The sequence below is a fragment of the Triplophysa rosa genome, linkage group LG1, assembly GCF_024868665.1.
Source record: "Triplophysa rosa linkage group LG1, Trosa_1v2, whole genome shotgun sequence".
In the NCBI taxonomy this organism is placed as follows: domain Eukaryota; kingdom Metazoa; phylum Chordata; class Actinopteri; order Cypriniformes; family Nemacheilidae; genus Triplophysa; species Triplophysa rosa.
In genome coordinates this window covers 17,659,751-17,675,178 of record NC_079890.1, presented here as the reverse complement: position 1 = coordinate 17,675,178, position 15,428 = coordinate 17,659,751, and the positions used below count along the sequence as shown (strand labels likewise).

General features: G+C 38.0%; 1 protein-coding gene across 2 annotated transcripts; it reads left to right on the top strand.

Moving 5' to 3' along the window:
* The first annotated feature begins 1,384 nt into the window (after positions 1 to 1,384).
* Positions 1,385 to 15,002, top strand: lin7c (lin-7 homolog C (C. elegans)). 2 transcript variants are annotated; one of them, XM_057344808.1, is made up of 6 exons: positions 1,385 to 1,533; positions 2,493 to 2,611; positions 8,067 to 8,138; positions 10,224 to 10,280; positions 11,344 to 11,553; positions 11,997 to 15,002. In XM_057344808.1, the coding sequence occupies exons 1-6, from the start codon at positions 1,497 to 1,499 to the stop codon at positions 12,162 to 12,164; spliced, it is 663 nt and encodes a 220-aa protein (XP_057200791.1). In that variant the 5' UTR covers positions 1,385 to 1,496; the 3' UTR covers positions 12,165 to 15,002. The 2 variants fall into 2 exon arrangements, with proteins under 2 accessions (XP_057200791.1, XP_057200798.1); XM_057344815.1 differs by lacking the exon at positions 10,224 to 10,280 and having other exon boundaries at positions 1,388 to 1,533.
* The last annotated feature ends 426 nt before the right edge of the window (positions 15,003 to 15,428 follow it).

The window sequence follows — 15,428 nt, the reverse complement described above, 5'->3', positions numbered from 1 at the left end:
AAAGCAAACACAAATCAACACATCTCTGTGTAATCCACCTTCTCACCTTCGTCTATAGAAGTCAGTAGTTCTCAGGTAAGAGTTGTGAATGTGACATGTAATTCTATGGAAACCAGTAGTGTCATTTGGAGAAGGTGTGTGCCCTGTGTTTGGAGTTGTCTGGTCAGAGGGTATAGGCTATCATCACTATCACGGAGAGATTAGGATTTTTTGGACTGAAAGACAGATCAATAGAGTCAACACTCCAATGCACTCTACATGATATCTGATACACCTGAACACAGACCTATAAACAAACCTGCTTTACTTTAAGGCTGTTATCAAACAACTGAATAGAAACCATCTGACACAGATAAGGAAGGACATTGGGGTTTCATTTGATTATGGTAAGTATCTCAGTGCCTCATAAGTGTATCAGGCAATAAAGACATAACCCAATTACACAGGAAATCAAAATAACAGATAATGCACGCATCCTTTATCAGTACACATACCATTGAGAACTGCTCCAGTTACTACTGCTGCAACACAGAATTATGGTACTGTGCAAGTCTATTCAAAACAGCCTAATGTTGTGCTGTAGATGATTATTTAAAAATATATTTCATTCATTTGAGATTTTGACATGTTGATTGAAATGTTACCTTACAAATATTGTATATAATATAATGCACATGCAAACAGCATATGTTAATGGAATAGACAAAGAAACTGACAATGCAATATAGTTATGGTGCATTTTACCCAGGAAGCAATTTACATGACTGAGTTATTTTTGTGAGGTTCAGGTTTTCCCCAGTTCAAAGAAGTCCTTGGTAAGACCCAGCAGGGCCCTGTCCCATTTGTTACAGAAGTAGGACACTCTATTCTCTATTTCACTTTCGCTCAGAATCCTGACCAATAGTCTTGGTGTGATTCTGATGATTCTGTCTCTGTGAGGCAGAATAAACAGCAAATGTTAAGACGATCAAATGTTAAGATATAATTAAATATAAACATAAAAGGGTTAATAACACATTTGGGTGTGGATGTTGGTTATAAAATAAGTAAACGTTTCCCCTTCTGTTGTTTGTCAGTTTTTTTACTAAATCATATGAATACCTACACGTGTGTATAGATAGATAGATAGATAGATAGATAGATAGATAGATAGATAGATAGATAGATAGATAGATAGATAGATAGATAGATAGATAGATAGATAGATAGATAGATAGATAGATAGATAGATAGATAGATAGATAGATAGATAGATAGATAGATACTATTTGAGCTGATCATGACGTTTTATAGGCTCATGATGAAATTGTGTTTGTTATGCTATGCAAAGTGACTGCGCATTTACAGCGCAACAATGATACTCTCGACTCGCCCTGTAATCCTTTTCATTTGCCAGAGCGTTTAAGCTTAGCTAGCCGCTAGCAAGAAACACCGAGACGGGAGTGTCACAGGGAGCATAAACTTTCGCCAAACAAAAACAGCAATACACCGGATAAATGGCCTCTTTGGGGGAATCTGTCCGTCTGGAAAGAGGTAAGCTGGCAATCGAACAGTCTTTGGCTTGCGACCGAGATTGTAAAATCACACGCTTTGGTCGAAACATTCCGCTGTCACTGAATAAAGATGGATTAGTGGACGACAGCGAGCTAGTTCCCGTTTGCTGTATCAGACAATTGATAACATTAATAAATCTATTCGGCAAAAACGTACGTGTGAACACTTTGTGTCGTTAAATTAACGTGCTTGTGTTAAATAAAAGCAAAACATGGGGTTAGCTATCAAAAGCGGGAACGTTACTCTTCAGAGCGCTGTTAGCATAGTCAGTGTTTATATTAGAGATCACTGTACGTTAGCAATCTTAGTGGTTTTGAGTTTTCAGTGACATCCTTAGCTAAGTTTTCTGCATCTGGCAGCTTCGAGAACTTTTTGTGTAGATGAGTGAAGCTTGACTAGGTTAGTGTATTAGCAAAAGCACTTATTTGTTATAATCCGAGATCTTTAACTGTGACATTTGATATTAGATTTTATTAAAATTCCCAAGATTACTGCTGCATCCGTGTGTATACATAATAAACAATTCACTTCTTGCTGAATAGGATTTGGAAGTGAGTTTCATGACTTACAAGGCTAAACATTGGAAGTCTGAAGTGTATTTATGTCTTTAATTTAAGATGTTTGATTAACAGTATGATGTATCTTTATAGGTGTAAGGAAATCAAGCAGATTATTGGGATGTAATTTAATTGTACATGCAAAACATTTGTCATTGCAATAAACAGTACAGCAGAGCAAACAGTAGTTTTTTTAATGGATATTATAAAGGGAAAATTCAATCTGAAAAATTAGACCTGTTCACATTTTCTCAAGTGTTTAATATCAAGTTTATCTGTCGCAAAAAATCCCTGCCAAAGACAACATCCCCATATGGCGTGATGCAAATTATTATCTGTGGTGTGGCCTTGCTTCATTGTTTTGCAAATTTTCCTCTACAGACATATCTCGTGCCATTGAGCTGCTGGACAAGCTCCAGAAAACAGGGGAAGTGCCTCCCCAGAAGTTGCAGGCACTGCAGAGGGTTTTGCAGAGTGAATTCTGCAATGCTGTGCGGGAGGTAAATGTGCCAGCATCACATCTATGAATTTAAATGCCACTCTGATGCTCCCATCCTATTGTGTAGTTTAAGAGCCATGATGAGTAAAAGTGGGGACTCTTTGGTCCTGGAGTTTGTTACTACCTAACTCCAGCAATCCTGGCTTTCTAGTAAATTTGCAAACGTACACTTTTTAGGCACGTCTGAGGTACGGCTGTGCGATCTTCCCAAAAAAGCATATCACGATCTTCATAACAGAATCTCGATCCACGATCTGAATTGAAAATATTAACTTTTTTGCACATAGCACCATACAGAGGTTTAAAGTTTTGTAGCACAGGCCAAACAGTTGTACAGGTAGTACAAGTATAAAACGTCTGTTATCATCTTTAAAAAACATCAAATGCAGGTCATCACATAAATAGACTGGTTAACGACAAAGGACATTAATGTTATATACAAATGGATCAATTAGGGACATATCATTTTTAGTTTACCCATTATTTCGTTGTTCTGTCTTGTCCATTTTTTACTATACAGTAGTAATATATTTGTCCACATAAAAATACTGTAGTAGGATTTACTAGGCCTATAGTAAACCGCAGTAAAATTCTTAGATAATATAATGTTTTTGAATTTTACTATAGTAAATATTAAAGTATACTACAGTTTATCAATTTACAACAAGAATACCACAATTTGCTACAGCGAGGAAAATAATTATTTGATCCCCTGCTGATATTGTAAGTTTGCCTGCTTACAAAGTAGTGAAGGGTCTATAATTTTTAGTTTTAAAAAAGTCAGCTTGTTATGTATATAAAAGATGCCAGCCAACAGAATCTGTATCTTCCATTTCAACCTCTCCACCACCATGGTCCAGACCAAATAGGTTTCAAAGTATGTCAGGGACAAGATTGTAGACCTGCACAAACCTTGAATAGGCTACAGACAGAAGCTTGGTGAGAAGGAGACAACTGTTGGTGCGATTATTTGGAAATAGAAGAAATACAAAGTAACTCAATTGCCCTTGGTCTGGAGCTCCCTGCAAGATTTCCCCAATGGGGTAAAGATGATCATGAGAAAGGTTAAAGATCAGCCCAGAACTACACGGAAGAAGCTTGTTAATGATTTCAAGACAGTTGGGACCACAGTTAGCAAGCAAACCATTGGTAACACGCTATGCCACAATAGATTGAAATCCTGAAGCACCGCAAGGTCCTCCTGCTCAAGAAGGCCCGCCTGGCTCGTCTGAAGTTTGACAATGGACATCAAGATGATTCAGAAAAGTTTGGAGAAAGTGCTGTCCAAAATTGACTCCTGGTTTTGGAGGGAGAGAAATGCTGACTATGACCCCAAGAACACCATCCCTACCGAAGAAGAACAGTGTTGGAAACATTCTGCTTTAGGGCTTTTTCTCTGCTATGGGTACAGGATGACTTCACCACATTGAGGGGCTAAGGGACGGGCCAGTGTACCGTAAAATCTTGGACGAGAACCTTCTCCCCTTAACTAGATCACTGAAGATGGGTCGTGGATGTGCCTTTAACATGACAAAGACCCAAAACATATTGCCAAGACAACCAAAGAGTGGCTTAAGGAGAAGCACATTAAGGCCCGGTTTCATAGACAAGGCTTAGCCTAAGCCAGGACTATGCCTTAGTTAATTTAGGCTATTTAAGTCGCTTTTATTAAAATGTCTTATAAGAAACCATTACTGATGTGCATCTTGAGACAAACCAATGGCACTGACATAATTTAAAATATGTCCGGGCAAGATATTTTCAGATAAGACAGCTCAAAATTCATTTTAGTCTGGGACTAGTCTTAAGCCTTGTCTGTGAAACGGAAACGGACTGTGAAAGTCTCTAGACCCTAGTCCTGGGGTCGGCAACCTTTGCGACCAACAGAGCCATTTTGGGCCATCTCCCAACAAATAAAATTTGTCTGGAGCCACAAAATATATGTAACCTTTAAATGACTATAAGACAGGTTGTTATACATGAAATGTAGTAGTTACCCAGTTGCACCACTAGGAGGCAATATAGTGCGATTTTTAATGAATTTAGGTGTTAGCAACTTATACATTTTTGTCCCTGGCAAGAAGTAAAACTACTGTAGTTAACCGGACTTTTATTTTGGCAGTTTGTAGGAAGACGCTTATTATTTAGTGTGTGTTAGCTTCACTCAGTAAAATGTTCTGAAAGGAGATGAAGTTCATGTGTTCATGTCCTCATACAGCGCAGACGCGGACAAGTCCGCATCTTGTTTTATGGACTCAATGCAGCCGGACAACAAGTTTCACTCGCAAAATAGACTAAAACTAAGTAAAATAGCAGTGCGCCATAACGTTACACAGAAACGAGCACAACGACAAACGCACTTCAAACAAACAAGCGGCCCAGTTTAATGCACCTGTCAAACTGTATTGCATGCGTCGCATGTCAAACTATATCGCATGCGTCGCATGTCAAACTGTATTGCAACCCGGGTAGAACTAGAGAATTACTTATTGATTTTGATGTTTTTGAATGTAAGAACCAAGCGAACCTCATAAGTAGACCTCATACAACAGTATAAAACAATAAACAAGCCAAGTTCATCACACCTTTAAACATTTAGAAGTGACCTCAATAATTGCAGATGAAAACTAAAATTGCATTTGTTGATTTTCAGCTTCAATTTTTTTGTCAATGGGGCTGATATTTGGGTGTATACTCACAAGATGTCTTACAGCCAAGAACAGCTACAGTAGGTTGAGCATTGATGGACTGAAATGTAACTAAAAGTAGGGATACGTAGATTGATTTTGAAAAGTTGTTTGTAAAATAACCAGCATGTGCTCTGAGAAAATAACGCAAGACGTGATGCAACAGCCAAAGAGTGACATAGACCAACTAAAAATAGATCAACTCAGAAATAGAGCAGACGGAACTTGCTCCATCAGCCCCCCCAAGTCCACCATGAGTACTCTGATGATTTATCTTTCAAGTACTCAAGCAGGTAAAATGCCTAACACGCACATCCCTAGTGCACATAACAGCATGCTCATAAGTGTAGTACATAAGATAGTTGCTGTGCAGAAGAACTGGATATTGATTCTGAAGTACACAAATAGCATCAGTCCATTTGTCTGTTCCAGACTGGGCATAAAACTCCACTGTAGTGTTCCGTTGCCCATGTCGTGGATCTAAAACTGTTGGCAGTTGATTGGTCTCCTCCCTGCTGTTTGGTCATCTGTCGTTCTCACTGTTAAACTCAAGTGGCGTTTAGACCAGAGCTGCTGTTCTTCATCTCGCTTGAAATCCTAGAATGAAGTTGAGCTTTAAAGTAGGCAAATGTGAAGATTTGTTTGGCTAGGTTACAGGAAACTGAAAGTGCCATTGTTAGCTAACTAACCCTGTTTATCAGGTGTATTAGGTAAGGGAATAGACTATATTATGACATTTCTCTTGTGTTTTTTATCAGACTGCAATCCTTGTTTATGTTACAGTGAGTTACAGTAGCCACAGTTTCCATTACAGATTTGCACAAAACTTTTGCAGTATTTTGTAAATGTCAATGAGAAACGATTGTGAACTTGAAGGGATATTTCACCCCAAAATAAAAGATTCTGTCATAAAGTACTAACTCTCTAGTTGTTCCAAATCTGTATAAATTTCTTTGGCTGAACACAGAGAAAGATATTTGGAAGAATGCTTGTAACCAAACAGTTCTTGGATCCCATTGAGTACCGAAGTACGAAAATGAAAATGGTAGTCAAGAGTGCCCCAGAACTGTATGCTTTCTTACATTCTTTAAAATCTTCTTTTGTGTTCAACAGAACAAAACATTTAGAACGTATTTTTCCTACTATGGTAGTCAATGGGGTCCAAGAACTGTTTGGTTATAAGCATTCTTCTGAATATCTTTCTCAGTGTTCATCAGAACAAAGACATTTATACAGAATAGATTTGGAACAACTCGAGGATGAGTAAATGATGACAGAATTTTTATTTTTGGTTGAACTATCCCTTTAATATAACTTATTATGCAGCTAAAAAAATTCCTTGCATAATTATTTCCTCTTGTGATATCATGGCGATGAATGTCAGTAGGTTTACGTTGCAACAATACATCTAGAAATGCAAATTAAATGAAAACTTGAAATTGTCTCAATTTTTCTGCGGCTGTATATGGGAGTTTTTGCAACGTTGACTTGTTTCCATTTTGGCATATTTTTAATTCGCAGTTTCAGTTTGCGCAATGTGGAGGGTAGTGATTTTACCATGGCTCCAGATGTTTTTCTTGAAATAAAAAAGTTTAAAATAGCTAGTTTATTTATCTAAAAATAATTATTATTAAAATTTTGATCAGCAGCCTATCAGCTTTATTATAAAATGGCACAGTAATACAGGATATTCTGTCAGTGGTTTCAGATGCGATTTATCCAGTCAGAATTTGGTCAGATATCTGTTTCGTAAAATGGGTTGTAGCCTCAATTTATAAATAACACATTCACAACATTTTTTTTGAAATGTGTACTGTTTTGTTACACTGCAAAAAATGACTTTCTTACTTAGTCTTTTTTTCTTGTTTTCCAGTAAAAATGTCTAAACATTCTTGAATCTGGAAAACAAGACTAAGTAAGAAAGTCATTTTTTGCAGTGTAGTCTTCGCCATGCATCATTACTTCACTGAAACTCAGGGAAGGATGAACTTGATTCCGGCTTGTGTCTCAAATCTGTGACTACACAGGCTTATTGAAAGAGGCCCCTGGCAGGACACAACAGACTTTATTTTGCTTGTTTTTGAAAACCAAGGCCACCCATACACTTCTTTAGAAATGCTTGTTTAGGCTGTCGCATGTGATGGCATTGGACGTAATTGCTGTTCCTTTGTGGTGAATAAGTGCTTAATTACTAACTCAACAGCTCTCCCAAACATTTACGCTGCGTACTGAACCTCTGACTGTCGGCTTGATTCTCAGATAAACACGCACGACTCGCACAATACCGTTGCACGTGGGTGGGTGGACGTACTGTACAGAGGTGGTCCTGAATGGGAGATGGAATAGTGATTTAAGTGCTAAACCATCAGGAGTAAGGCATGTAAAGAGATCTGATTTGAGACCTCATTCTCACTGCTGGGCACGTCTAAATGTGAGACATGATGATATGGTTTTCCAGTCACAGATTCCGGCCAGTCTGGGACACAGTTGTGTCCACTGACAATCATCTAAACCAGATTGAATAATGTGCCGGACCAAAAAGGCTTTTTAGGGTGAATTACTATTCACGAGCAACTTAGTTTAGGACTAAACTGATACGGATCCAGGAATCTGGCCCTTGAAATGTAGGAAAAAGCTTTGCTTAGTTTCTGAAAATAGAGCTCTAATTTTGTTTCATTTTGTTTGCCGGAATGGATGGGAGGCTGTGCTTGTTGTTGTGTTTGTGAAATTCCAGTAGTATTCACTGACTTTGTTGTACATCAATTTTAGGTGTATGAGCATGTGTATGAGACGGTGGATATAAATAGCAGCCCAGAGGTGAGGGCCAATGCAACGGCAAAGGTAAGTTGTTGTTTTATTTTACAGTCAGATAGTTTCCATGTAACACACCATGTTGTTTTACTAAACGTTAAAAGATGGACAGACAATCTCATTATCTGATTACCTTGGTTGTAATACTTTGTTAAAACAGTTGACTAGGGATGTAACGATTCACGATGCGATGCGATTCACGATTCTGATCTCACGATGCGATTTATTCACGATTTACTCACGATTTATTTTGAAAAAATGAGTTGAAACCAATTAGAAATGAACAACGTCCCTTGCATTATTTCTTAAATGCTTCACGTTTCTTTGTATGATAAAATAATGTTTTATTTCAAATAACAAAACTAAACTGCAATTTTATAACAAATTAATAATAGAAAAAGTCTCTTTAATATAAACAAACTAATACTGTCTGTGCTTTTCTTGGATTTTTTTGCATTTAAGAAATATCAGCATCCACGTTTAGGTTTGCAGTGAAAATAGCGGCCCCTGCTGTTCAAAAAATGTATTGCGATTCAGTTCAAGCCTCAACCGATTTGAATCGTCGCTCATTATAACCGATTTTCAACCGTTTACGGCTCACGGTGAATCGTTACATCCCTAAATAATATAATATATTATAGTAATAAACTTGAATGCGAATTATATAAAATATATTCTTTTACATTTTAATAATTTCACATTTAATCTTCAAATTGATGTAGAAACAACATATTTCTTTAACAGCTCATTTTATGAATAGCAAACATTTTGATATTAGTACTGTAACTGATGTCTCTATTAAATTGATTATTTTAACATTAATTATAGCCATTCAACAGTATAATTGAGAGCTCATGTAGTAAATTGAAGGACACTTTACAGTCTTTAATGCTAAATTATAAATTAAATGCAGAAGAATTCTCATTAAAGCTACAAAATCACATTGATTTCTTCTTTTATTTTGTTCTTTGATTAACATTAGTGACAGGAGCACAGCAGCACGTTTAAGAACGCGGCCCCTTTAAGAGCTGTCTAGTACGCAGATCTGACCGTCACCGCACTCCCATTTTCACAACTCTTTGCATTCATTTAAGATTTTATTTTACACTTTGAAGTCTGTGCTTAAGAAAATGCTAGACAAAACGGGCTTTCTGACATAATCTTGTGTGGTTTTATCCATTCAAGCACGAAAGAGAACTTAACACGGATGCGCTGTACAGAGATTCACCGACGCAGCCTTACTGTACACACCAGACTGGACCTCTCGTTGCGTTTTGCCGCGTCCCACAGTTTAGAAGCTGTCTATCTTCATTGAACGCGTCAAAGCAACTGTTTCAAATCGCGCTTAAGTGGTTTAAAAGCCTGTACACGAATAAGAGCGTGATTACATAATGTAACGCTAGACAAAGGATGTCAAAACAAACGGATGCTGCGTTAATTGCGATAAATATTTTCTCACGCGTTAATTTGAAAAAATTAATCGCATGCGTTTAACGCGTTGAACGTTGACAGCCCTAAATATATCACTAAAGGATTATTAGGAACACCATACTAATACGGTGTTTGACCCCCTTTCGCCTTCAGAACTGCCTTAATTCTACGTGGCATTGATTCAACAAGGTGCTGAAAGCATTCTTTAGAAATGTTGGCCCATATTGATAGGATAGCATCTTGCAGTTGATGGAGATTTGTGGGATGCACATCCAGGGCACGAAGCTCCCGTTCCACCACATCCCAAAGATGTTCTATCGGGTTGAGATCTGGTGACTGTGGGGGCCATTCTAGTACAGTGAACTCATTGTCATGTTCAAGAAACCAATTTGAAATGATTCGAGCTTTGTGACATGGTGCATTATCCTGCTGGAAGTAGCCATTAGAGGATGGGTACATGGTGGTCATAAAGGGATGGACATGGTCAGAAACAATGCTCAGGTAGGCCGTGGCATTTAAACGATGCCCAATTGGCACTAAGGGGCCTAAAGTGTGCCAAGAAAACATCCCCCACACCATTACACCACCACCACCAGCCTGCACAGTGGTAACAAGGCATGATGGATCCATGTTCTCATTCTGTTTACGCCAAATTCTGACTCTACCATTTGAATGTCTCAACAGAAATCGAGACTCATCAGACCAGGCAACATTTTTCCAGTCTTCAACTGTCCAATTTTGGTGAGCTCGTGCAAATTGTAGCCTCTTTTTCCTATTTGTAGTGGAGATGAGTGGTACCCGGTGGGGTCTTCTGCTGTTGTAGCCCATCTGCCTCAAGGTTGTGCGTGTTGTGGCTTCACAAATGCTTTGCTGCATACCTCGGTTGTAACGAGTGGTTATTTCAGTCAAAGTTGCTCTTCTATCAGCTTGAATCAGTCGGCCCATTCTCCTCTGACCTCTAGCATCAACAAGGCATTTTCGCCCACAGGACTGCCGCATACTGGATGTTTTTCCCTTTTCACACCATTCTTTGTAAACCCTAGAAATGGTTGTGCGTGAAAATCCCAGTAACTGAGCAGATTGTGAAATACTCAGACCGGCCCGTCTGGCACCAACAACCATGCCACGCTCAAAATTGCTTAAATCACCTTTCTTTCCCATTCTGACATTCAGTTTGGAGTTCAGGAGATTGTCTTGACCAGGACCACACCCCTAAATGCATTGAAGCAACTGCCATGTGATTGGTTGATTAGATAATTGCATTAATGAGAAATTGAACAGGTGTTCCTAATAATCCTTTAGGTGAGTGTATATATATTTATACAGCTTATTTTTGACATGCGACAGTTTGCTATTTTTTTATTTGTATATGTATGGACCGTTTCAAAGCAAGAACATAAACAAGCGTTACTGCGCATGCGTGCTTTTGTGGCCCGAATGTAACTTCGGCTACACATCTGCAAAGAATAGAGTTCCTGTGGATTATTTCTGATAATCAGAGAAAGAAACCGAGAGGAACCGTTACTTGGTTAAACTTGCCTGGCCAATATTTTGAATTTAGACTCCGATACCAAGTTAAACCACTAGATGTCAATGTCCCATACGATTTCTTTAAACGTGAAAAAGTTACACGACCCATTTTACAAATAGTTTATTTAATAAAATTAGCATACAAAAAGTCAATAAATTTTTTATTTAATACAATTATTATACAATAAAATAATAATATGAATTTAGTAAATTATAAATAGTTATATTATAAGCCACTGTACATGGAGTACAAACATTTTTGTGCTGTTCCCAGGCTACAGTAGCTGCATTTGCAGCGAGTGAGGGTCACTCTCATCCTCGTGTGGTGGAGCTCCCAAAAACAGAGGAGGGGCTGGGGTTCAACATCATGGGTGGGAAAGAACAAAATTCGCCCATTTACATCTCCCGTATCATTCCCGGAGGCATCGCTGATCGACACGGTGGTCTGAAAAGAGGAGACCAGCTGCTGTCTGTTAATGGAGTGGTACGTACACTGTCCTGTCAAATGACGTACTGCACGTTTTAAGCAAACTGAATGATGTAAGCAACTTGATACCTTATACTGTCACCTTAACATTACCTCAGGAAGCTTATCCGATGTCTTCAGTTAGCAACAATAACTCTGGCATGTCAATAAAATTATAAATACCATCACTGTATTATATTTATCTCAAATATCAAAGTAAATAGCAGTGTTGTGGCTGCCATATTGATTGGTTTACTGGATCACATGACCAAGCAAATGCATCATGTTTTTTTATGTCTTTGTTGTCTCCGTCCACACTACAGCAAGAAAGACGCATTTTTTTATTGTATCAAGAGCTCAGTTTTCACTGGACATAAACAGCGCCTCGGTGTGGATGGATGGACAAAAAGAAAAATGGATTAATCAGTAGAGAAATCTTACCGTCTTCGTTTGTCTTATAGAGTGTAGAAGGAGAGCATCACGAGAAGGCTGTAGAGCTGTTGAAAGCTGCTCAGGGCACAGTAAAGCTGGTGGTACGATACACCCCCAAGGTCCTGGAAGAGATGGAGTCCCGCTTCGAGAAGTTGAGGTCCGCCAAACGCCGGCAACAGAACAACTACCCCCAATAGGGCACCTGTCCCGTTCCCCCCCATGCCGTCTCATTGTTTTTAATTTTTCTGCCATCTGACTTCCTCATTCACACTTTCTCACCCTTTTTCTCTAACAAGGGATAGCCACATGTTTGGCACTCCTTTTTTGTGAAATTTTCTAAATCCTGTCGTCCTCCGATTTTTGTTTAAGCACATGCTTTCACACACTTCTTACTCATAGCATAAACACTACCTTGGCTCTTCATGATGTCACTCACGTCACACACGCGCTGCATTATTAAGAATGTGTCGTTTGGGGTTTGATTAGTTCGATATGCAAGGGGACCATTGCAATGTACAACTCCTGAGGTGAATTGAATGAAAATGTCAAAAAGTGCCTCAAGAGATTATGCCCGCAGCCGGTATGTTCCCATCACAGGCTGTTTTGTGGTCCAAGCTCAAATGAATGAACAACACTAGCATCTTAGTATAAAAATGTGTAACAGAAACTGAACTGATTCGTCGATTGTTGGTTTGTTTTTCTTGTTTGATTTTCTAAATATCTGGGAATGAAAAGCAGGTGAAACATTTCAAAACCTCATGTTGGGTTTGATGACACAAGCATCCTCATCAGAGCTGTGTGCTTCTCAAAATGTCAGCTGTAAATATTCCATACTCAAGACATTTTTACGGACACAAATCCCAAATTGTTTACAGTGGACGTTGATACAATGATGTCCTTTTTAATAATGTTTTCAGTGGAAAAATATCTACAGTAATTGGCACATTACATTTAGAAGTTAACCAACACTACGTTGTGAAATTTTGCGTTGCATTTAGACTAGTTACGTTACATACAACAGTGCTTTTGAATGAATATTTGTAAATACAATGTTTTCAAAAGGCACTAAGCAGTCCTGCCATTCTGAGGAGATGCTAGTGGCACTATCTTGATAGACAAATAGAAAACTATCTAAAATTAAAAAAGAACACTGTCTCTTAAAAAGCACATAGAAACGCAATGTGGCAGTCTGTAGCTCTCATGCAAGCCTGCGTTCAGTTTTTATTTTTAGAATTCATTTCAAAGTTTGCAGCAGAAACACACGGTGTAAATCTGTAGGGGGCATCAGCAGTTGTAGTTGTTTTATTGATCATTCATGCATTGTTTTAAAACGCTATATGAATGTTAATGTGGCACTTGCCTTTCAGCCCGCTATGGTATGCCCACTTCACACTGATAATAACAAAGACCTGCGTCATGTTTTAGAATCCATTTAGCTTAAATGGATATCATATCATCAGCATCTGAGCTTAATTCAACCATAAATGAAGAAATGAATGTTTGAGAATGTCAGCATGCATTTTTATGAGATGTGTCTAAATGAAGCTCAAGTGTAAATTGGTGCTGTCGTTTGTTTTTTAATTTGTTTCCTCCCTTCTTTAATTTATTTGTTTCTAAAGAACCTAAAATAGATTCCTTAAGATAAGGAAAGATATAAGAATGGTTTTGTTTGAGTATTTTATAATAGAAAAAGAACATGTCTTAAAGGGATAGTTCACCCGTAAATGAAAATCATTTACTCACACTCTAGTTCTTCCAAACCTGTATCAATTTCTTTGTTCTGTTGAACACAGAGAAAGATATTTGGAAGAATGTTAGCAATTTTAGTTCTGGGACATCATTCACTACTATAGTAGAAAAAAAATATTGCATACTTTTGTTCTGTTGAACACAAAATGAGGAATTTAGGGAAGCAAACAGTTCTGGGAGACCTTTGACTATCCTTTTAATTTTCGTACTTTGGTAGTCAATGATGTCCCATAACTGTCATTTGCTAACATTCTTCAATATATCTTTCTCTGCGTTCATCAGAACAAAGAAATGTGTACGTGTTTGGAACAACCTGAGGGTGACTAAATGATGACAGAATTTTCATATTTGGGTGAACTGTCCCTTTAACTCAGTAAATTGTTCACCCAATTTAGAAATCGTCTGAAGCTAGTTGTTAGCATTTCAGTCTTATCCAGATCCCCCAGTGGCTGGATGTTGTTACACTCGTTACTTAAGATGAACTTCTACTTGTTCGTGTTTTCGCCAAATTTGAATGCTTTGACATTGAAAGATTTGTCACGAGCCAGAAATGCGTTTTTAAATCTACTTTCACACTGCACTTTCACTTTGTACTCATTTTGACAAAATGCAACACGCTTGATGTATTTTAAACCTCAAACGCAGGTATTTCAGTGTCTGACACACTTGGAAAAAAAAGGTCTATTTTTCTCTGTCTCTCATAAAATATTTAACATGTCTAATTATAGAGGCCCATGACTCACCCCGAGCTGTGAGATACGTAGGTGTTTTGGGGGGTGAGAGATAAAAGGGAGATCTGACGTCTTGCATGAAAGAATCGTTTCTGTGGTGTATAAGGTGGTGCTCAGGTTGAACGTTTCTATAATATCACGATGTTAAAGCCTCACGTATCACAAGAGCAATAAGACATGATGTTTTTCCTGTACTCATCTCAAGCAGGTTACCCGCTCCCCGTTTATACTCGGAATTGTCCACAGGGGGCTGACAGACTATTTTTGTAACCTCGTTTTCTTTTGATATTTTCTCCCTTTTTGATAAGTGATTTTTCACTCTTAAGATCTCTTTTGCGATAAACGCTTTGTATTGATTTACCTTGACAAAGTTCTCTGTTTCAAGACCAACCTTTTTCGATGTCTGTTCAGCTAGTTGGAACTGTTTTTATGAACCTGTTGTACTATTATATTATTTCAGGTTTCTGTCCTGCTGTATTGTTACATTAATGTGGATGTATAAAGAGTGATGAAAGTGGTTTTGTTTCGAGTTAAATTATACCGTTAGTTTGTGTCTTTATTGTGTGTGTGTGTATTCTTTATTATATATTCACCGAATAATAACTGCTTTTACAGTCAATCGTACAATCGTTTGACCAGACTGTTAAGTGTTTTACCTGAACGCTAGAGGGCACTGTAGGACAACACATTATTCTAGTTATTTGCTATTCTCGGTGTACAAATCTTTTAACAAAATAAATGTGTATAAATTAAAATCCGTGTATAACATCACTAACAACAATGCTCTGCATATATTCTTATGATATTAAGTGTTAAATATGCAAAACTCTCACATACATCCCATCTGTGTCTTAATGTGATGCTGCATGGCCACAACCCTACCATATAAACCCTCCCTCGAGGGATTTGTCAGGCCAATTTACTGTCTTGTCAACACTGTCATCGACTGCAGTCTCTCTGTCTTAAGTTCCATCTTTAAGA

Coding starts and splice junctions, on each gene's coding strand:
- lin7c (XM_057344808.1), top strand. CDS start 1,497: ATGGCCTCTTTGGGGGAATCTGTCCGTCTGGAAAGAG. Junction 2,612..8,066: donor TCTGCAATGCTGTGCGGGAG/GTAAATGTGCCA, acceptor CATCAATTTTAG/GTGTATGAGCATGTGTATGA. Junction 8,139..10,223: donor GGGCCAATGCAACGGCAAAG/GTAAGTTGTTGT, acceptor ATGTCTCAACAG/AAATCGAGACTCATCAGACC.